The 24307-nt window shown below is 44.1% G+C and overlaps 1 protein-coding gene across 2 annotated transcripts in view; it reads right to left on the bottom strand.

Moving 5' to 3' along the window:
* The window catches only part of LOC143924854 (hexosaminidase D-like), a 103895-nt gene that overhangs the window by 5679 nt on the left and 73909 nt on the right, over window positions 1–24307 (bottom strand). For both annotated transcript variants that reach the window (XM_077449353.1, XM_077449354.1), the window contains exons 9-13: window positions 12137–12341; window positions 2242–2324; window positions 2087–2165; window positions 1837–1938; window positions 597–686 (exon numbers count right to left, since the gene is read on the bottom strand). In XM_077449353.1, the coding sequence (XP_077305479.1) occupies window positions 597–686; window positions 1837–1938; window positions 2087–2165; window positions 2242–2324; window positions 12137–12341 (559 nt within the window). The remainder of the gene's footprint in view (window positions 1–596; window positions 687–1836; window positions 1939–2086; window positions 2166–2241; window positions 2325–12136; window positions 12342–24307) is intronic.

Genomic DNA, 24307 nt, shown 5'->3' with positions numbered 1-24307 from the left:
CTGACATCACTTCCAGTCGACAAACACTGGCTAATTTTTGGACTAATGCAAAAAGGTGAGGAAGGCTCATCGTAGTTTCCAGCCACTGGAATTGGCACTGTGCCAGGCTATGTATACAACAATACATAATTATTTACTACAAAATGGACAATTATACATTAAGTAACGAAAAGGCTAAAAAAAAGTTTAGACAGCTGGAGTATCTACACTGTTATGGGCACATGCTCATGATATGATATTACTGCTTTGTAATGCCATATGGAAGTGATTGGATCCATGATCTGGTGTGACAAATGTAGAGTTTCAGCCATTGTCATGCATGCTTTAATATCTATTGGGGTTCCATAATTAAATACTGCCATGATGTAAGCAAACAGCTGCCTATAGCCCAGGGTGTACCATTGTCCTACAGCAGAGTGAGGGTGAGGGAAAAGTACACAAGGGCCACTACATTTGTATAGGCTATGTTTTTAATAAGGATTATAGTATTCCTCTGAATATTAGAGATGCAAACTTAAAAATTACACATACATTTTGCACTACCAAGGTCATGTAATATTTTCTGGTTTGTGTATATGTGATGTTTCTACACTTACTTTAAGATTTTACCACTGAAGGACTCCATTTTATGTGGATTTGCAAACTGGTGTTTTCTGTGGTAACGGGAAAACCAGGCATTGATCTCACTGTGAAAGGAAAGAGTTGATCAAATTATATTACACACAAAAGATATAAAACAACATATTATTATTGTCAACAGAACTATCAAGAGAGCAACCTACGGGGGTAACATTATCCAGATGGCAGAGTTGGGGGGGGGGGGATCACATTATCAGAAAAGTGGTAGAGAGATCACATTTAATAAAAGTTGTGCAGGGACCATATTATCAGAATAGTGGTGTGGGATCACAATATTAGAACATTTTACCAAAATAGTGGTAGAGAGATCACATTATCAGAATGGCGGTGTGGGATCACATTATTAGAAAGTTGGTAAAGGGATGCCATGATTAGGTTAATGGTGGAGGGATCACATGATTAGGTCAGTAAGTCAGTGGCGGCCTGTCCATTAGGGGAGCATGGGCGTCGCCCCCTAATCCATGTGCCCGACCCTAATCTACATTCAGGGTGTTGGACACATGAATTCCAACAGGGTTTTTTAAATTTTTTTTTTTTTTTTAGAAGCACGTGATTAGGCTTCAAAAAAGTTGTGCGACAATAGAAAATTTATATTCGCTATAGTCTTCCCGATTCTCCTCCCGGCCAATCAGGAAGTGGGTCCTGAGACCCGACTGGCCGAGAGGAGAAGCAATCATATTGGCCACCGTGACGAGGTAAGGAGGAGGGAAGCCGCCATGAAGCCCGAGGTACAGAGGAGTAGGAGACACAGGAAGGAGCTGAAGCTGCCCACGACCTAGATGGGGTAAGTGCAAGATGTCTTGTTTGCCGCCCCCCCAAAAAATATACAGCACTAGCTGCCACTGTTAGTGGTAGACGGATTACATGATTAGGAGAGTGGTGGATGGATCACATGATCAGGATGATGGTAGAGGGATCACATATTTAGGACAATGGTAGAGGGGTTACATTATCAGGATATTAGTAGAGAAGTATAATGGTCAGCATTCGAGTGGAAGAGTCATAAGGTTAGAATTGCCATACAGGGTCACATGATCAGGACAGTGGTACAAAGGGTTACATGATCAGAACTGCTGTGGCAAAGGTCACACAATGGGAATGGCAATGAGCGTGTCACACAACTAGCATAGCACTGCAGGGGCCGTATGCTCTGACTAGTGGGTTTGCAAAAATCCTAATGGATTCTCTTTTACTCACACATCATCCTCTGTGATCTCCCGAACCTTTTTTTTCATTTCCATGTGGATTTTTCTCACCATGCTGTAAATTTCAGCTCCTGGAAAAGCCCCGTTTCCTTCACTAAATTGAAAGAGACAGATTTCTGTAAGCAATTCCAAGATTCAGTTTCATACCATACACACAAGGCACATCGAATTCTCTTGTCTCAGCCACTGTACTCTTTTTGCGAATGCGTTCTGGGATTGGGAATGTTACGAGTGCCATTTACCAGGTGTTCTTCTCTACATCAATTTTGCTGAAGCCCAGTATGAGAGCAGTATCCTTTTTGGCTTCCTCTGTGAACTGACCTGCAGAAGAGAAGGTATGTGAGAAAGTTCACAGCAGCATGGAGGACCTCAGATTTAAGCAATCTATGGATCTTACCATATCTCAGTGTTTTCAAACACACTGCCAAAGACGGGATGGCGACAGGAAGCAGCTCACACAGAACAGAGTAATGGTCATACCTACAAGAAGAAACAAACCAATGTCATACAGGGTAGATATCCTGTACCTTCAGCAACAAGTGGTAGGTGTGCAGCTGGCAGAGGAAATCTTCCTTCAGTAAGAGCTGGGACTTCCTCTACAGTTGTAGGACTACAGTATGTCTGACTCTATTATAGTCATATGATCAGTTCCTGTTATTGTAAATACATGAGGAGGCCATATTTGCTCATAACATAAGCAGGTCCTTCCTTTTTTTACCTTGCTAATATTTCGTATCTCATTGAATGTCTACTAGACAAGACCTGCTGCATTTAGAAAATAAAGGACCAAGTCTTTAATGATGATAAAAACTCTCACAATGCTCCTGAAGGTCACAAAAGGGGGACTTCTTTATTTGTAGCAAAAAATAAGCTTTTCAACAACTACCAAAAATGAGATTTGGTGATGCTGTAATCCGCTCCTCTGTCTGCATAGAGACATGGGATCTGCCTTGGTTGGCTTATTTGTGAAGGTCCTTCAGATTTAGGACAGATTTGTTTTGCTTCAAAAATTATACTCCACAAGCGTCTTCAAAGCCTCCATAGAAATCTATAACAAAGCTCGCTAACAGTACCTGCAGCATTTGAGGGGAATTTTTTCAGCATGAGCTTAACTTTGTTTTGGAGGTATGAGATCATGAGCTCCCAGGAGCACTGGGAAACCAACAAGCGAACCTGAAAGACATCAGCAGTCACTTCCGGTTCATGTGTATATATTCTGTAAGCGTCTGGTGCAGACGTCACAAAAGGAAGATGAATGGGGCCCAGACTGGAGGGGAGCATCTAGCAGACGCCACGCATGGTTTGTAACATGAGAATGCTATAGCGAAAGATGAACAGGGACCAGAGAAAGGACTGAATGGCAGAGGATCGGCAGAGCTGGGGGACTAGAGCAGGAGAAACTAGCAGATGTCACATGTGGTGAGCAGCATGAGAGCAATATAGCAGGAGGTGAGCAGGGACTGGAGCGTGAAAGGACTGAGTGGCGGAAAACCAACAGAGCTGGGGGACCAGAATAGGAGAAACTAGCAGATGTCACGCATAGTGAGCAGCATAGGTGCAATATAGGGGATGGTGAGCAGGGACTGGAGAGAGAGGAGGATCAGCAAATCAGAGGATCAACAGAGCTTGAGGTTATTACTGACTGGGGTATTAGCAGAGCTGGGGGTTACTACTCAATGGGGGATGAGCAGAGTTGGGGCTACTAATGAGGGGGGGGGGGATCAGCAGAGCTGAGGTTACTACTGCATGGGGCATCAGAAGAGCTTTGGGTACTACAGAGCCAGGGATCTGCTGAACAAGGGTATTAATTAGCTGGGGATCCGCTGAGCAGGGGTATTAATTGTGACAGACTGAACCTAGACAGATGCTTTTGGAGGGGACTGCAGGTTAGCCTCTGACTATGGGCCCTGGCTTTTAAGGGATCACCACTCTTTGGGAGGCGTGTGCCAGGGGGACCCCAGAAGTAATGTTACTTTGGATTCAAGTCCCCGTCTCCCCAAAATACACAGACTTTGGGAATTGGAGGACCCTTTAACATAACTATGAGCTCTGGCATTCAAGGGAGCTACAAGCATTTAGGAAGATGTCCTGTTCTATAATGCAAAAGGACATTATTAGATTGAACAGTCAAGGAAGCCATAATGGTCTCTCCCAATTTGAAACTCAGTCAACAGATGTATGTGAATAGAAAGCTGGTTAATGAGATTTGGACAGCCCTGGGTCTTCTGTTACCTATTAGTCTAAGGTGGGGTGAGATCGCTGTTTTGTGTTTATTAAGTAGGTCTACTCTTTACCAGTGTTAGTTAAGTCCCCTATTGTTTTTCAGTCTGCTCATCTCTTGAACAGGTAATTAATATTGTGACCACTCTACCTTGTTAGTGAACCATTGTGGGATGTTACATGTTTATGTTGATTAGCTTTACGGGTTAAATCATTGTAAGCCATTAGTTGTTAGAGAGGGAGTAGCATACGGTTTGTTGATATGTTCCACAGTTATGTTAATTATATTCCCGTATACAGTTGTATGTACATTTTTAATAAACAGTTCCAGCTCTCATACTGGCAAGTCTTGTATGCTATACAATATTCAGCTATAGTAATGGATTCCTATGCCCAGACGGGGGGAAGCGGTATACTGACGGAAGCACTCAAGCTGGGTGCTGGACAGTTCTGTCACATTAATGATCTGGGGATCTGCTGAATGGACGTACTAATGAGCTGGGGCCATTACTGAGTTGGGGTGGTACTGAGCCACTTTAAAACAAACAGAAAATCAACGCATACAGTGCATCTCCAAAGCTTCAAAAAAGCATTACAGAAGCATCAAAAACACATAAAGCTCCCTCAAGAGACCCATCTACCCGCTGATGATTTAACACATCTTTGCAAGTTATGGGTTGGAAATGTTTATGGCTCTCTGGCGATAGGCCGCAAAGCAGGGGTGGCTATACTTCTACACAAAAATCTGAGACATACTATTCGAGATATCCAAGCTGACTCGACTGGCTGTAAAATAACGCTACGTCTATCATTAGCTTCTAAAGACATCGCTATCGCCAGCATTTATGCCCCTAACTCCCCTGATAGCGTATTTTTCCAAGACATGGTGGCTTGGATTTTAGACGCTCCTGAGGCTCTCCACCTGGTTGGAGGATACTTTAACTCTGTGATGTGCCCATCAGAAGACCGTGCAGGCTATCATTCCGAAACAACACGTAACGCTGACCCCCCCCCCCCAATTACAGACATTACACCTCTTGCTCGGGCCATCTCATCAATTAATTATATAGACTCTTGGCACCTAACCCACCCGACTGACCAAGATTTTACTTTTTTTTTTACCCCACACACAAAATTCTTTCACAAACAGATCATTTTTTGCATCCCAGGCTCTACTGCCAACAATCCGTGATCCAGAGATTGGAGACGCAGTGAGCTCGGGTCACAGTTCAATCACCATACACCTAACCAATGTCAAACCGTCCTCGCCATTGCCCATCTGACGATTCCCATCATATTTGGCCGAAAACGAGGATTTTCGACACATGCTTTATACCACTTGGGAGGAGTTTACCTCCACCAATGTTGCACACCTCACTGACCCAAACCTTTTTTGGGAGGCGGGTAAAGCATTTCTTAGCCCTTGTACACACGGTCGGAGATTCCGACAACCAAATCCGTCAGATTTTGTCCGAAACTGTTGTATACACATAGTCAGACAAAGTTGTCGGAAAATCCGACGTGATGACGTTATTTCGTTACGACGGGACAATGTTCACGCTGGTAGCCAATAGCTTTGGTGTAGGAATTTGATCTGAGCATGCGTGGCACTTTGTCCGATCGGAATTCTCTACACATGATCGGAGTATGTCCGATCGGAGCATTTTGTCGGAAAATATTTCCGGCAAGTTGGAAAAGTTGGTCCAACGGATATTCCGATGGAAACCGTCCAATGCAGACCACACACAGTCGGAATATCCGACACAATGCCCCGATCAGACACATTCCGATGGAATCTCCGACCGTGTGTACAAGGGCTTAGAGGTAAAATTATCTTGTACACAGCACAATTTAAAAAACACTACAGACAGCAATATCTACAAGCTAGTGAGAGGCTATGATCAGAACTCTGTACTCTGGCGCACAATTGCACCTTGGATAACATTAAAGCCTGGCAGATTGCTAAACAAAACTTTGATCTATGGGCTGAGCATCAGGAAGCAGCTAAAGCTTCCTACTATACACTTCATTTGCATAGATATGGCAACAAGGTGGGCAAACTTTTGTCCCTACTGTGTACAGGTTTTAAACAACCTACCTATATCTCTGCTCTGAAGAATACTGCTGGCTCCATTGTTACCTCCCCTACTGAAATTAGTAAATTACTTACTGAATGCTATCCTTTGCATTCCTTTATTCTGAAGATCCCATCAATCAAACAATGGCAGAGAATCTGCTATCCAAGGTGCGACTGCCCCAACTTACAATTGCGCACTTCGGGCGATCAGTGACTTTGAACATCTGCAAAGTCTTGATGGTGCTGGAATATGCCAAAATTACACACAGCTCTAGACACCACCATCATATCACTAGAGGCTGAAAAGGCCTTCAATAATATTAGTTTTTCCTGGTTATTTAGGGTGATGACTGCGTTCGGTTTTTCGGGTTCAATTACACATTTTTTACAACATATGTATGCATCCCCACCGGCTCGATTAGTTACTCCAGATTTTGTCTCAGGCATTATACCTCTTACTAAGGGAACAAGGCAGGGCTGCCCCCTCTCCCCTCTACTCTTCAATATAGTGATTGAACCTTCGTCCCGAATCCTTAACTCGCCTGTTGGTGTCAGCGGTATCACTATCAGAAACCCAACTGTCCGTATTGCTTTATTTGCGAATGATTCTACTCTTCTCATCCAATCCTCTATCAGACTTTGATACACTACGTGACCTATTTGCGGCCTTTCGACTCAGCTCTGGCTTCAGAAAAAATTACGATAAAAGTGAGGTTCTAGCACTAAACCCCCAATTATCTGCTAAATGGCGAGTATCTTCACCACTCGCCTTAGCCACACACTACATCACATACTTTCTGATACTGATAAGGATGCTTCCACTCCTGAGGGTTATTTAGTACACATCTTGCTATGCTGCCACTGTATCGTTACTGATTTGAACCGGTTCACTTATGATTTTTTTCTCATTTTCCGTCACCCCCTCTCAACCCCCCTTTTTTTTTCTCTCCCCCTCCTACTTATTCTATATTATTGAACTGCCACTCCGTTTTAGAGTTATTTGGCTGTATACGTTGCATTGTTAGCCGATTTGTACAGTGTATTGTAAAAAACAAAAAAACAAAAAAAAAAAAAAAACACATAAAAAGACTTAGACTTCACGGTAACGGTATTTCTAAGAGCCTTTCAGGACAACCTTAGAGAAAGCGCAGCTCCGCCTATTTTCCTGGAAACATATGCAGCCTTTAAATTCCTCCAGTTCCACCATGGCTTCAGTTATTGCGTGGTCTCTGACATACTGGAAAACAAAGCACAGAAAACCACCAGACAACCATGATAGACACTTGGAACCACTTCTAAGATAAACAAGGGAGGGAAGTAGCGGTTGTCATGAAAGGCTCTTAGGAATACCGTCACCGGTAAGTCTAACTAAATCTTTCTCAAACCACCTTTTAGGACAACCTTGGAGAGGATAACCGAGAAACGTACCCTAGGGTGGGACCACTGCCTGCAGTTCCTTCCTGCCGAAGGCTTAATCTGCAGCAGACAGTATGTCCGTTGATCTCATAGAATGAGCAGCAATACCTGGAGGGGGCATTTCTCCCTTGCCTTTTAGGCCTCTGTGATTGCCAATCTAAGCCATCTGCCCAGCGTGCTTTTGGAAGCTTTCTCCCCTTTATGTGAGCTTGAGACTATCACAAAGAGCGTTTGACTTGCTGAATTCTTTGGCTACTGTTAGAAAGTGTAGCAGACATCTCCTCACGTCCAGTGTGTGAAAAGCTTCTTCTCCTAGATTGGCAGGAGCTGATGCGAAAGTAGGCCAAATTATTTCCTGTGAGTGGTGAAAGGTCAAAGAATCCTTGGGTAGAAACACTGGGCCTGTTTGAAGGATCACTCTGTCTGAAAAAAACTTTAGAAAGGGTTCCGTGACTGCCAGGGCCTGAAGCTTGCTGACTCTTCTTGCCGATGTGATGGCCATTCAAAAAATTGTTTTAAGAACTAAGTTCTGCAAGGATGCTTCCTGTAAGGGTTCAAACTAAGCCCCCGCGAGACCCTGTAAAACAACAGACAAATCCCAACTGGGAAAAACCTTAGGGGCTACTGGCCTATTTCGTGCAAGTGCCCTAAAAAAAAAATCTTGAAAGTAAGACTTCTCTGGATAGAGTGCTCTCAAAAACAACTGATAGAGCTGCCACCTGGGTTTTCAGGGTGCTGGCTGCCAGCCCCTTCTCCATTCCATCATGGAGAAATTCTAAGACTGACACTAAACTTTTGACCTGGAGGCCCTTAGAAGTGGACCAGGAATAGAATTTTTCCAAACTGTCAGGTATATGGCCCGAGTTACCGCTTTTCTACTGGAAAGTAGGGCCTTCATTAATTTATTAGACAGTTCCTTGGCTTTCAGAAACCAAGCAGTTAGATGTAGTCACTCTGCTTCTGGATGGTTCACCGACCCCTGCGTTAGCAGGTCCTTTCTGGGCGGCAACTTCCATGGAGGTTCTGCAGTCAGGTTTAGTAGTGTCACGAACCAAGTCTTTTTGGCCAGAAGGGAGTGACCAGAATCAGATTGGCATTTTCCTCCCTGAATTTCCTTAGAACCAGTGGTATCAGGGGAAGGGTGGAAAGGCGTAGCACAGATGGTAATGCCACAGATGGGCAAGAGCATCTATGCCTACTTCCTGGTCTTCTCGTGGAGAGAGAAGAACTCCTGTACTTTTGAGTTCTGCTGGCTGGTGAACAGATCTATTTGAGGTTGCCCCCAAGCTTCGGAGATCATCAAGAAAACTTCTTGGTTCAGATGCCACTCCACCAGTCTCCTTCTGCTTAGTAGGTTTGCTAGGAGATTCTGGGATCCCTTCAGATGAACTACTGACAATGAGGCCACATTCTGTTCTGCCCAGGTAAGTAGCTGACTGGCCAGTTCTAGAAGCCCTCAGCTCCTGGTTCCTCCTTGTTTCAACACATAAGCTACAGCAGTTGTATTGTCTGAGAGAACCTGAACGTGTTGTCCCCTTACCACTTGTTGAAAGGCTAGGAGACAGAGAAAAATCGCCTTCAGTTCCCACCAATTTGAGGACTTTCAGGCTTCCACTTTGGACCAGGCTCCCTGAGAGGTTTGACCGTCCAGGTGGGCTCCTCAGCCCCAAGAACTTGGCCTACCTAGAGGTTCGGCTATTGTCTTCCTCCTCCTCTTCATCTGAATCCCTGAGGGAGGGAAGAGTACTTGCCCCCTCATCCACTGAGTCCACAACCTCCACTGCTCTGGAGGAGGATGCCCTCGGGCTGGATGGTGGATGCTGGGGCTCAACTTGGACTGCCGGTCTCTGTACCAGCATGGACTTGACTGAACCCAGCGAGTTCGTAAGTTCCTGTACTGAACAGAACAAGTCCTTGTATTGCTGGGACATTTCCTCTTCAACCCAGTCCTTAATACAGGACCTGCACAATGCCTTCTGCCATGAATCTCTAAGGGGGTTCTTGCAGGAGGGACATTTCCTCTGGCTTGGTGGATTTGAATGTTTGGACTTTCCTAATACTTTTTCCTAAAATGAGAAAAAAATGTAACTCATCTAGGGCCCCTAACACAATTTATCAACTCCTAGTACACAGCTAGACCACCACCAGACAGACAGGAAACAGTGCCCTGAACAGTGTAATTAACCACCTAGTTCATACTGCAGGGTCCATGGAAGTAATCTCTGACTGTGCAGCTATAGGCTCCCCACAAGGAGGATCCAAATAAAACAGCAAAACTTAAGCCCATATGGATCAGAATAAAGGCACCACTGTACTCCTCTTACCTGGGCCATCTTGGCAGAGAATGCAGCGGGGTACTGAGAAACCATCTGGTTTTTGAATTCCCCAGTCCTCGGCGTCATTAACAAGGACCGGAAGTGCCGGTCAACAGACCCACCCCCTAGTCTCTGCGTCCCAGTCGCTTGGAACCACTAGCGCCACGCCCCTGCAGGAAGCCCCATCACGTCACCCGGCCACCAGAGCCATACCAGGGACCTCGCCTCCTTTTGGCAACCCGATATCCATACCTTGCACTGAGGAGGGCAAAAAAAAATGGAAACAGCTGGCTGGAGATCAGAATAGATATAACAGTATCTGTGCTATATCCCAGCATCTCTGAATCTAGAGTTGCCCGTATACACTGCCTTGAAAAAGTAATCATACTCCTGGAAATTTTCCACATTTTTTCATGTTACGACCAAAAACAAATTTATTTTATTGGGATTTTATGTGATAGCCCAGCACAAAGTGGCACATAATTGTGAAGTGGAAAGAAAATGATAAATGGTTTTCAATTTTTTTTTTTACAAATACACATTTGAAAAGTGTTGCGTGCATTTGTATTCAGCCCCCTTTACTCCGATACCCCTAACTAAAATCTAATGGAACCAATCGCCTTCAAAAAGTCACCTAATTAGTAAATAAAGTCCACCTGTGTGTAATTTAATCTCAGTATAAATACAGCTGTTTTGTGGAGCCCTCAGAGGTTTGTTAGAAAACCTTACTGAACAACCAGCATCATGAAGGCCAAGGCCATCTCACGGAGTACTGGTCAATCCATCATCCGAAAAGGGAAAGAGTATGGCACAACTGCAAACCTATCAAGACATGGCCGTCAACGTAAACTGACAGGCGGGACAAGGAGAGCATTATCAGAAAAGCAGCCAAGAGGCCCATGATAACTCTGGAGGAGCTGCAGAGATCCACAGCTCAGGTTGGAGAATATGTCCACAGGACAACTATAAGTCGTGCACTCCACAAATCTGGCCTTTATGGAAGAGTGCCAAGAAGAAAGCCATTGTTGAAAGTAAGCCATAAGAAGTCCAGTTTGCGAGAAGCCAAGTGGGGGACACTGCACATCATCCTGAACACACATACCCCACCGTGAAACATAGTGGTGGAAGAATCAAGTTGTGGGGACACTTTTCTTCAGCAGGGACAGGGAAGCTGTTCAGAGTTGATGGGAAGATGGAAGGAGCCAAATACATGGCAATCTTAGAAGAAAACCTATTAGAGTCTGCAAAAGACTTGAGACTGGGGCAGAGGTTCACCTTCCAGCAGGACAATAACCATAAACATACAGCTAGAGCTACAATGGAATGATTTGGATCAAAGCATATTAATATGTTAAGGTACCAGAAAGCCAGTCAATGTCCAGACCTAAATACAATTGACAAACTGTGTCAAGACTTGAAAATTGCTGTTCACAGACACTCTTCATCCAATCTAACAGAGCTTGAGCTATTTTGCAAAGTAGAATGGGCAAAAATTTGCAAAGCTGGTAGAGACATACCCAAAAAGACTTACAGCTGTAATTGCAGCAAAAGGTGGTTCTATAAAGTATTGACTCAGGGGGGCTGAAAACAAAGTCACACCACACTTTTCACATATTTGTAAAGAATTTTGAAAACCATTTATCATTTTCCTTCCACTTTACAATTATGTGCCACTTTGTGTTGGTCTATTACATAAAATCCCAATAAAATACATTGACGTTTGGTTGTAACATGACAAAATGTGAAAAATATCAAGGGGTATGAATACTTTTTCAAGGCACTGTAATAGAGGGGAGTGATTTGCATAGTTCTGCCTGATCCTAAAATAGGAGGTAAACTCCTCGTTTTCTGGAATTGTGTTGGCAGTGATATGTAAATGCCTTCTGTGTAAATAAGGTTCTGCTGTGCCTTGCATTGCTTTACACATAAGGCTTTCTGGTTTCTTTTGGATAACTTGTCCATCAACTTATTGGCTGTACTTGCTAATTATTGTCTTAAAAGTAAGACTCTGCTGCCCTCTGGCTGTCCTTCGTGTGATTGCAGCGATGCAGTATATATCAGCGTCATGTTCTGTACTAGTTTTCATGCTTAATTCATTTTTTTAAAAATATAAAACCCAGTGTAAAAGAAAAAAAATAGGTCTTGCTGATAGAAACGAATCAATCATATTATAAAATATTTTATCGCCTTCAAATTTGGATGCATAGCTGGTTGTCCAGCTCCCAGCATGCTCTCTGGAGAGACCAACCTTTTTTGTATCTTACCTTTGCCACCCTGTCAGTGCTATCCCACTATAATGGATTTTGGGGAACTTGCTCATCCCATCAATGACCTTCTTCCACTGCTGGTGGTTCATCATGTGCAAATCCATCGGGGTCCAAATCTGATTTGGGGTTGACGCCCCTTTAAAAGCACTTGCAAACCAAATACTGGAAAATCCACTCTTTTCATATTTGGAGATAAAAGACTCTGGGATGGAAGAACATTACAGCAATGTTAAATGAAAAGGAATCAATTTCCTATACACTATACAATTCCTCTTCATTGATTTAAGTGCAAAAACATGTCTATGTTACCAACTGGATTTCAGCTGCCAAGACATTCCCTGATTAGTCAGGCCTATAGCTCTCCAATCCGGAAAGCCTCTGCTCTCTAATGATTGCAGATCCATAGGCCTGACTCAGCAGGGGGTGTGTTGGACCTCTGCAGAGAGACCATTGTTTCAACAAAGAGAGCAAAAGTCCTTCACTGCAGCATGCTGGCAGGGGAAGGGCTTTAATACTCAGGCTGTGGCTGCTTGCTAAAGAAAACTAACAGACATTGCACACCTTTTTATGCATCTGGAATACATGTAGAGGGTCTATCCTGAAGGTTTAGTTTGACTGAAAGCTGAACTCTAGGCAGATATCAAAGACACAAAAATAATGAGGGTACACTGTTGGAGGCACTTTGGAGGCCTTGAGGCTCCTGCAGCAGGCCGGAGGGGCTTCCCATAATGGCACTGGACAGAGTGGAGGGGCCAGGAGTGCCGATGGGGGACCCAAAAAGAAGAGGAGGTTTGTGGCCGCTTTGTGCAATTCTATTCACAGAGTAGGCAAGTATAGACGTGTTTGTTGTTATTTGAAAAGAATATATACCGTTGTGTTCATATGTTTACATACCCGGGCAGAATTTTTGATTTCTTGGCCATTTTTAGGAGAATATGAATGATAACAGAAAAAAACTTTTTTCACTCATGGTTAGTGTTTGGCTGAAGCCATTTATTATCAATCAACTGTGTTTAATCTTTTTAAATCATAATGACAACAGAAACTACCCAAATGACCCTGATCAAAAGTTTACATACCCCAGTTCTTACCGTGTTTCCCCGAAAGTAAGACAGTGTCTTACTTTCTTTTTATCCCCAAAAGCCCCACTATGTCTTACTTTCGGGGTATGTCTTATATTGGAAAAAAATTGTCGAATTTTTTGTTTTAACCATAAAATTAACATCCTATGCCTGGCACCCCCCCCACCTTAAAATGTAAAAACACCTCACTACAAGTCCCAGCAAGCAAGGCTGCACTGCATTACAGAGGACTACAAGTCCCAGCATGCAAGGCTGCACTATGGAGGACTACAAGTCCAAGCATACAAAGCTGCTATGCTCAGCAGAGGAGAACTGTAAGCCCACACAGCCCGGTATGTTGGGACTTGTAGTCCTCCTCAGATGCATCTTGCGGTTACATACCGGTAATACCGTAAGAGCTGCAAAGAATCTCTTTACACCCCCCCTCCCCCTCCTTGGTCTCTCTCTGTATCAGCACTGACCTGTACCGGGAGGACACAGAGCCAGTGACACCTGTCGTCAGTGATCCGGGACCTGGCGCAATAATCCCCTTCTCTGTGGTTGCGTCGCGCCGTTCTGATCAGTCTCGGGCAGCAGCTGTCACTCACAGCCGAGCAGAGTGAAGCCACCTCCCCATCCTCTTGTATGGCTACACAGTGCTGTGTATGGAGGAGGAGGAGGAGGGGGAGGCGGCTTCAGTGAAGCCGCCTCCCCCTCCTTCTCCTTTATGGACAGCACTGTGTAGCCATACAAGAGGAGGGGGAGGCAGCTTCACTCTGCTCGGCTGTGAGTGACAGCTGCTGCCCGAGACTGATCAGAACGGCGCTGTCTCTTCAGTCGGAGGGGAAGGGCGCTGGCCTGGCACCCCCCCCAGGGTGTGGCACCCGGTGCGGCCCGCACCCCCCGTCCCACTCTTAGTACGCCACTGGAGGCAGCAATACCCCCGTGTTTCCCCGAAAGTAAGACATACGTCTTACTTTCGGGGTACGGCTTATATTAGCCGACCCTCTGAAACTCCCGATACGTCTTACAATCGGGGGTGTCTTACTTTCGGGGAAACACGGTAATACCGTGTATTGCCCCCTTTAACCACCTCAGTACAGTGCAGTTACACCCCCTTCCTGACCAGACCAATTTTCAGCTTTCAGCGCTCTCACACTTTGAATGACAATTACTCAGTCATCCAACACAGTATCCATATGAAACTTGCGTCCTTTTTTCCACACAAATAGAGCTTTCTTTTAGTGGTATTTATTCACTAGTGGGTTTTTTATTTTTTGTGCTATAAATAAAATAAAACGTAAATTTTGTGAAAAAAATGCCTTTTTCTTCGTTTCTGTCATAAATTTTTGCTAATTAGTAATTTTTCTTCATAAATTTTGGCCAAAATTTATACTGCTACATATCTTTGGTAAAAATAACCCACATTAGTATATATTATTTGGTCTTTGTGAAAGTTATAGAGTCTACAATCTATGGTGCCAATCACTGAAAATTCATCACTTCTGATCAGGCCTTCAGTACATCAGGTGTACCTAATTTCTTGAGACTCTAACTAGTCAGGAAAGTACAAATACCCCCCAAATGACCCCTTTTTACAAAGTAGACATTCCAAGGTATTAAGTAAGTAGCATGGTGAGTTTTTTTAAGTTGTCATTTTTTCCCACAATTCTTTGCAAAATGAAGATTTTTTTTTTTTTTTTATTTTTTTTTACTAAATTGTCATATTATCAGGTTATTTCTCACACAACAAATTACTACAAATATACAACAAATTACACCCCAAAATACATTCTGCTACTCTTCCCGAGTACGGTGATACCACATGTGTGAGACTTTTACACAGCCTGGCCACATACAGAGCACCAACATTGATGTAGTACCTTCAGACGTTCTACGAGCAAAAATGACGCATCTCATTTCTCAACCACCTATTACACTTTTGAAGGCCCTGGAGTACCAGGACAATGGAATTTCCCATAAAATCACCCCATTTTGGAAAGCTAACACCCCAACGTATAATCTGTGAGGCATAATGAGTCTTTTGAATGGTTAATTTTTTTCCAGAAGTTTTTGGAATATGTGGAAAAAAATTAAAACGCATTTTTTTTTTACACAAAATTGTCAATTTATAAGATATTTCTAACACATAGCATGTATATAGCCAAAATTACACCCCAAAATACATTCTGCTACTCTTCCCGAGTACAGCGATACCACGTGTGTGAGACTTTTACACAGCCTGGCCACATACAGAGCACTAACATTGATGTAGTACCTTCAGACGTTCTATGAGCAAAAATTACGCATCTCATTTCTCAACCACCTATTACACTTTTGAAGGCCCTGGAGTACCAGCACAATGGAATTTCCTATAAAATTACCCCATTTTGGAAAGCAAACACCCCAACGTATAATCTGTGAGGCATAATGAGTCTTTTGAACGGTTCATTTTTTTCCAGAAGTTTTTGGAATATGTGGAAAAAAATTAAAACGCATTTTTTTTTTACACAAAATGATCAATTTATAAGATATTTCTAACACATAACATGTATATAGCAAAAATTACACCCCAAAATACATTCTGCTACTCCTCCCGAGTATGGCGATACCACATGTGTAGGACTTTTACACAGCCTGGCCACATAGAGAGGCCGAACATTGAAGTAGTACGTTCAGGCAGGGGTTGACAAATTTGCTTGGAATCTAGGAGCCAGCTAAAAAAGTTAGGAGCCGGGTCCGTGATGGCGATCCGGACCTGTCCCTGGCCTGACATGGAGACAAGTGAGGGGAAGATAGCCCCAAGCCCCCCACCTGTCTCCAAGTCATTGCCCCCCATAGCTCTTAGAGGGACATTTTTTTTTTTTTTTTCAAATGACAATTTTTTTTTTTAAATTGCATTTTAGTGTAAATATGAGATGTGAGGTCTCTCTGACCCCAGATCTCATATACAAGAGGACCTGTCATGCTTTTTTCTATTACAAGGGATTTTTACATTCCTTGTAATAGGAACAAAAGTGACACACATTTTTTTTTTTTTTTTTTTAAAGAACAGTGAAAAAAATAAAAATAAAAGTTAAAATAAAAAAAAAATATTTTAAAAGCGCCCTGTCCCGCCAAGCTTGCGTGCAGAAGCGAACGCATATATGAAAGCGGTGTTCAAACCACACATGTGAGGTATCGCTGCGATCGGTAGAGTGAGAGCAATAATTCTAGCCCCAGACCTCCTCTGTAACTTAAAAAGTGCAACCTGTAGAATTTTTTAAATGTCGCCTATGGAGATTTTAAAGGGTAAAAGTTTGTCGCCATTCGATGAGCGGGCGCAATTTTGAAGCATGACATGTTTGGTATCGATTTACTCGACGCAACATTATCTTTCACAATATTAAAAAAAATTGGGCTAACTTTACTGTCTTATTTTTTTTTTTTTTTATTAAATACATTTTCCCCAAAAAAGTGCGCTTGTAAGTCCGCTGTGCAAATACGGTGTGACAAACAGTATTGCAACGACCACCATTTTATTCTCTAGGGTGTTAGAATAAAATATATATATAATTTTTAGGGGTTCTGAGTAAAGGGAAGAAAGATAGGCTGGCAGACAGGGAAAATTAGCATTACATCCATTAGCATTGCTGGTTGTAATTCCAACGGCCACCACAAGAGGGCGCCAGATTACAGAAGGAACCATAGGATCGTAGAAGGCCTCAAAGCCGGGGGCTAAATTACCGGCCGGCGGCGGCGCGGCCCGACGCGATCGCGCCGGGGGGGGCCACGGAGACAGCATACCCCCAGCTGTGCTGCCCCAGGCGCCAGGTCTGGAATTCTAGTCGCAAATGCGACCGGGCGCCCGGGTTTTGTCGAGCCCTGCGTTCAGGCGTTCTAGGAGCATAAATGACACATCTCATTTCATTCCTACCCATCACACTTTTGAAGGTCCTGGACCACCAGGACAGTGAAATTACCCACAAAATGACCCCATTTTGGAAAGTAAACACCCCAACGTATATTCTATGAGACATGGGCTGCAAATAGGTACTCGGGTACTCTGATGGGCTGGAGATAGGTACTCGGGTACTCAGATGGACTGGAACAGGTACTCGGGTACTCTGATGGCCTGGTGACAGGTACTCGGGTACTCTGATGGCCTGGTGACAGGTACTCGAGTACTCTGATGGCCTGGTGACAGGTACTCGGGTACTCTGATGGCCTGGTGACAGGTACTCGGGTACTCTGATGGCCTGGTGACAGGTACTCGGGTACTCTGATGGCCTGGTGACAGGTACTCGGGTACTCTGATGGCCTGGTGGCAGGTACTCGGGTACTCTGATGGCCTGGTGGCAGGTACTCTGATGGTTTGGTGACTGGTATTTGGGTACTCTGAAGGGCGGTGACAGGTACTCTGGTACACAGATGGACTGGAACAGGTACTCGGGTACTCAGATGGGCTGTGACAGGTACTCGGTACTCTAATGGACTGTGACAGGTACTCGGGTACCCTGATGGGCCGTGACAGGTACTCGGGTACCCTGATGGGCCGTGACAGGTACTCGGGTACCCTGATGGGCCGTGACAGGTACTCGGGTACCCTGATGTGCCGTGACAGGTACTCGGGTACCCTGATGTGCCGTGACAGGTACTCGGGTACCCTGATGTGCCGTGACAGGTACTCGGGTACTCTGATGGGCCGGGACAGGTACTCGGGTACTCTGATGGGCCGGGACAGGTACTCTGATGGGCCGGGACAGGTACTCGGGTACTCAGATGAACTGTGACAGGTACTCGGGTACTCAGATGGGCTGGGACAGGTACTCGGGTACTCTGATGGGCTGGGACAGGTACTCGGGTACTCTGATGGGCTGGGACAGGTACTCGGGTACTCTGATGGGCTGGGACAGGTACTCGGGTACTCTGATGGGCTGGGACAGGTACTCGGGTACTCTGATGGGCTGGGACAGGTACTCGGGTACTCTGATGGGCTGGGACAGGTACTCAAATACTCTGATGGACTGTGACAGGTACTCTGATGGACTGTGATTGACAGGTACTATGAGGGGTGGTGACAGGTCCTCTTTATTGGGGGGGGGGGGCAATCAGTATGTTTGGTGTACACTGTATGCGGTAACGAGATGTTACCGCAATCTCCTCCTCACACACGATCGGTGTTGGTGACGAGCAGTGTTCCCGGGGAACACGCCGCCACCGACGTGCACGCGCAGCATGCTCGCGATCGCGCGCATGCGCCGTGCACGTACGGGGTGTGACCATCTGTGATCGGCCGTGACTTCATCACGGCCGATCACGTGGTAAACAGCCATAACGAATGGCTGTTCACCCCCTTCGGTGGCGAGCGGTGTCTCCGTGACACGCCGCCACCGAAGAAACAGGGATGCGTGCGCACGATCGCGCGCATCTCTGTTTAAACGGGAGGCCGTCATATGACGGCCTCCCGCCACAATAGCTGCGCCGCCTGGCCGTCATTTGACGGCCGGCGGTCAGCAACTAGTTAATATTAATGACAGCTTGAAGTCTTTTGTGGCATTTGTGGACGAGGCTCTTTATCTTCTCAGATGGTAAAGCTGCCCCTTCCTCTTGCCAAAAAAGCCTCCAGTTCCTGTAAATTCTTGGGCTGTCTTGTATGAACTGCATGTTTGAGATCTCCCCAGAGTGGCTCAATGATATTGAGGTCAGGAGACTGAGATGGTCACTCCAGAACCTTCACTTTATTCTGCTGTAGCCAATGACGGGTCGACTTGGCCTTGTGTTTTGGATCATTGTCATGTTGGAATGTCCAAGTACATTCCATGAGCAGCTTCCTGGCTGATGAATGCAAATGTTCCTCCAGTATTTTTCGATAACATGCTGCATTCATCTTGCCATCAATTTTAACCACATTTCCTGTGCCTTTGTAGCTCACGCATCCCCAAAATATCAGCAATCCACCTCCGTGTTTCACAGTAGGAATGCTGTACCTTTCATCATAGGCCTTGTTGACTCCTCTCCAAATGTAGCGTTTATGGTTGTGGACAAAAAGCTAAATTTTGGTCTCATCACTCCAAATGACTTTCTGCCAGAAGGTTTGAGGCTTGTCTCTGTGCTGTTTGGCGTATTGTAAGCGGGATACTTTGTGGCATTTCACCTGAAATTATTTGTGGGTTTTTCTTTGCATCCTGAACAATTTTCCTGGCAGTTATGGCTGAAATTTTAGTTGGTATACCTGACCATGGTTTGTTTTCAACAGAACCCCTCATTTTCCACTTCTTGATTAGAGTTTGAACACTGCTGATTGGCATTCTCAATTCCTTGGATATCTTTTTATATCCCTTTCCTGTTTTATACAGTTCAACTACTTTTTCCTGCAGATCCAGACAACTCTTTTGCTTTCCCCACGACACAGAATCCAGAAACGCCAGTGCAGCACTGGATGAAAGATGCAAGGGTCTGTCAGGAGTCCAGAAACTCGTTAACCTTTGATACACACACACACACTAATTACAAGCAAAACAGATCACAGGTGAGGATGGTTACCTTTAATAGCCATTCAAACCCCTTTGTGTCAACTTGTGTGCATGTTATCAGGCCAAATCACCAGGGTACGTAAACTTTTGATCAGGGTCAGTTGGGTAGTTTCTGTTGTGATGATTTAAAGAGAGTAAACACTAACCATGAGTGAAAGAGACTTTGTGTTATCATTCATATTCTTTGAAAAATGGGCAAGAAATCATAAAATCTCTCTCTCTCTCTATATATATATATATATATATATATATATATATATATATATATTTTATAAGAGAGAGAGAGATACCTTTACAATCACTAAGTATTGAAAAATAGTAGCAATAATCAATGACAGGATCCCCTCCTAGAATCAACTCTACTGTGCCCCCCGTCACAATAAGTACAGAAGAGCTTCCTTATTACCAATGGCTTCCAGTCATTTTCTCATGCCTTCTTACAAACTAATCTCGGTGATAAGCTCCTTAATGTGCTTTGCACGGATGCAAGGCTTACAACACCAGGAAATCTTTTTTTATTTTTCTTATGATATAACATTATTTTTTAAACAGCAACAAAGCATAAAATCAGCCTAAAAATGCTGAGATAATATATAAACACTTATTTAGGGCAAACATAAGATTTTTCATGGTGGCTCTCATGCCTCAACATTTTGCATTGAAAAAAAACTTCCAAAACTATAACCTAAAACAGATATATAAAAAAATAAAAAATAAAAAATAAAAATAAAAAACCTAACACAAAATATAAACCTCAAATTGACTAAATTATTAGTTGTTTACTTCTTGAATAAGTATTAAGAAATGGTAGCAATAATCCATGACCGCACTGCCTCCACCCCCCACAAAAGTGTCGTCACTGAAGACAAGTCGCAGTCTTTCTCAGTCTTAATAAATGCAGACGAGCTGTCTTATTACCGATAGCTCCAAGTCATTTTCTCATGCTTTTTTTTTCTTTTACAAGCTAATCTCGGTGATAAGCTCCTTAATGTGCTTTGCAGGCTTACAATACCAGAAAATCTTTTTCTTCATTAGGATAGGACATTAATTTTTAAGCAGCAGCAAAGCATAAAATCAGCCTATAAATGTTGAGATAATATGTCGGACAAACAGAAGATTTTTCACACTGGCGGCTGTGCCTCACTCATTGGCATAAAAAAAAAAAAAAAGATGCCATAATCCAGACTAAATGAATATATAAATCAAAAACCTGACAAATCTTTCCAGCTTCATGGAAAACCTGTACAACGGATTATTTCATCATTAACCACATCCCAATAGGCCTATAGCAGAATGAAGGCCGGGCGGTGGTTTTATTATCCTGACTGGGCATCATATGACATCCAGTAGGATAAGCCACTCTTGTGCACCCCCCGTGGGCATGCAGCAATCGGTAGTGTGGCGTCTCGCTCTAACAAACTGCATCTATGATCTCTGCAAGACCCCCTTTCATACTGAGGCGCCTGAAAACTGCCTCCCATTTATTTCAGTGAGTCTTTTCACACCCAGGCAGTGCGCTTGTGGGACGTTAGGAAAAGTCCTCCAAGCAGCATCTTTGAGGCAGTTTGGAAGCACTGTATTTAGCGCTCTCAAAACTCCCTACCCATTGAAATTAATGGGCAGCGCTTCCAAAGTGCCTAAAAAAATAGCTTCGGAAGCGCTGCAACACGTGCGCTTTTAACTCCTCCTTTGGGGTTAAAAGCTCCCCGCTAGAGGCTGAAAAGCACCGCTTAAACGGCAGTAAAGCGCTGCTAAAATGAGCAGCGCTTTAGAGCTAATGCAGCCGCGGCCCCAGTGTGAAAGTGATCTTAAGCGCCTATGATGTAGGCTCTTTAACCGGTGATCAGCTGTGTCAAATCACAGCTGATCACATCATAACCAGGCAGTGACGGTTATCGGCTTTTCCTCTATTCACTCTGATAGGACGCAAGTAGAGCAGAGCCAATAAGCGGCTCTCCTGACAGGATAATCAGTGCAGACCCATCAGTGGGGAACACAAGTGCCAACCAAGAGTGCAAATCCATGCCCACCAGGGATGCCAATCAGTATCCATCAGTAATGCCTCCTCATTACTGTTGCCTATCAGTGCACTTGAGACAGTAACGGGCATGTGACAGGTACTCTTTATGGAGGAATCTGGGGTCTATGACACCTCAAACCCCTCCTCTGCACTTTAAAGTATTCAAAACATCAAGATCTGTGTTTTTGAATACTTTATTTTTTAAAACTGACGCCATTAAGATGCCAGTAATCCGGGAAGTGATGTCATGACATCGCTTCCGCGTTACTAGATCCAAGACCCGAACGAAGTATCCGCTTTATTCAGGTCTTCGCCCAGCCAGGCCTTCGGCAGTGCTGGCTGGTTGCTCGGGTCTCCCAGTGGCTGCTGAGCCGCATTGGTTGTTATTACAATAAAGCCGACTGTCCACTCGAAAGAAGGGTAATACCCCTTGAAGCAATAATCGGTAATAAATCGGATACGTTTGCGTCCGGTACTCCAAAAAAAGTTAATAGCTGGCCAAACAGTAGTAAAATTTTGTTACAAATTTTTAGTTTTAAGAACAGTTGTTTTTTATATGGTTAGTGGGGTCACATCGATGCACTGATGAGAACATTCGAAGGAGCAGGATATAAAAGTGTTCTCAAATGAACATATTTTTATGTATGTGGTTTTCAGTTGGGAAAGTCCATTCATTCCAAAATTAAAAATAAAAAGCAAACAAAATTTTGAAGTACTTTTGAACAAGCATCATGTCATGGAATGTACTGAGAAATTTCAATACGAATGTTTCCACAAACATTTGAAAATCTATTGGTGTATGGCCAACTTTATTGTCACAGTTACCATCCAGGGCAAATGACAAACAACCTGCCACCCGCTGATGTTTTAGAATCCTAGTTTCCACATTTAGTGTGCAATAGTTTACTGAATGTATATTGGGGTGCCCCAAATTGCATTTCATATAAGCGTTGTAATTCTTCACAATGGCAGATTGTTCACTGGTCATAGGGGACAGCTGGACAATGTGGTTGGTTTAAAATGGCGCCTGTACTCTACAACTTAGTGGAGGTGCTTCCAATATTATATCATACAAAAAAAAAAAAAACACACAAGGAAAAATGCACATACAAAGGCTACCAATTCAAAAAATATATATATTTATTGGACATAACATATCAATGTTGTATCAATGTGGCACAGGGAAACCCCCCACCCACTCGGGGCGTGTCCCCAACATCGCACAGGTCACCCCTCACCCCTCCCTCTTCCTCCCCACAGCACACCCAGAATCCCCCCCCCCCCACACACTCCAAATGGGCCATCACTCCCCCAAAAGGTACCGTTGGGAGAGGGGTCACCCAGGTCATTTGGAGTGGGGGGTTCTGGGTGTACGGGGGTACTGTTGGGAGAAGGGTGGCCCAGGGTATTTTAAGTGATGGTGGTGGGGGGGGGGGTTTCTGGGTGAACTGTGGAGAGGAAGAGGGGGGGGGGAAGTGATGTCGGAGACACACCCCAAAGTGGATGACAGTTTCCCTTTGCCACATTGATACACTATTGATACATCACATCAAATAAATGTATGTATTTTTTTTAGGTAGCCTTTGTAGGTGCATTTTTCCTTGTGTGTTATGGGGAGCACTAGGAAAAGGCAACAGAGGACCATCCCTGGGTTTATCAGACATGGCACAGATGAAATGGTCTAGAACCAACTCCGGGCACCACGCCTTGCCAGTCTCAAAAATGTTATGTCCGTGCTGACTCCTGTTTGCTGCGTTTTGCAAGCATGCATATGTAAACAGAAGTGGTCGGGAAGTCTAACCAGTTGATTGACCAAAAGTATGACCCTGGGCCAGGAACCGTAAATTCCCCTGGTCTAAAAGGCCAGATATATTGCTGCCTTGAGCACCAAGCTGGACAGCCCAAAAGGAGACCTCAAGAGCATGTCAGACATATCACGAAAAATATTACCCGTGATTGTTAAAAAACTGTCCAGATCTCTATTTCTCAACCTACAACTAAGTGGCTTTGGCATGCACAGTATGTCTACACTGCTCTACTCCTCCCCTCCAAATTGAACCCTCTGGATTAATTATCGTAATAGTCATTATGCATATACAGGAATAATGCTCATCCCCATGATTAAGGTCTGAGGGATGGAGCAAAATGTGTTGAGAGAATGGCCTGGCCGGAGCCACTGCCATTCATCCTCTCACCACGGGTTTGTTATGATGTGCAGTAATGGACATTCCTTTTGCTACATTGAAACTTGCCGCTGAACGTGTTCCACTCCTGACCAGCACTTATAGTGGTCAGTTCTGGACTAATACCTCTTGCCTGAGTGGCACCCACACCTTTACAATTGGGTCAATGTTTAAACATCCTATGCTGGCAGCAGGCAGGAGAAGTGTATAGTGGACATACCAGACCGCTGGAGAGTCAAGAGAATACACTGTGTAAGAGCGGTGGTCCAACTCCCCTATGTGCCAGCACAGGGTTTTTTTTACTTTTTCTGCAGTACTTTGTTAAAAAAGAACTGCATTACAGTATTATATTGAAAAGATTTAACTGAGCCTAAAAAACACAAACATCT

Source organism: Lithobates pipiens, unplaced genomic scaffold (assembly GCF_037356315.1).
Source record: "Lithobates pipiens isolate NorthernLeopardFrog02 unplaced genomic scaffold, aLitPip1_a1.2 Scaffold_22, whole genome shotgun sequence".
NCBI lineage: Eukaryota > Metazoa > Chordata > Amphibia > Anura > Ranidae > Lithobates > Lithobates pipiens.
The sequence above is the reverse complement of the archived record's forward strand: the minus strand, read 5'-3'. Positions and strand labels throughout refer to the sequence as shown.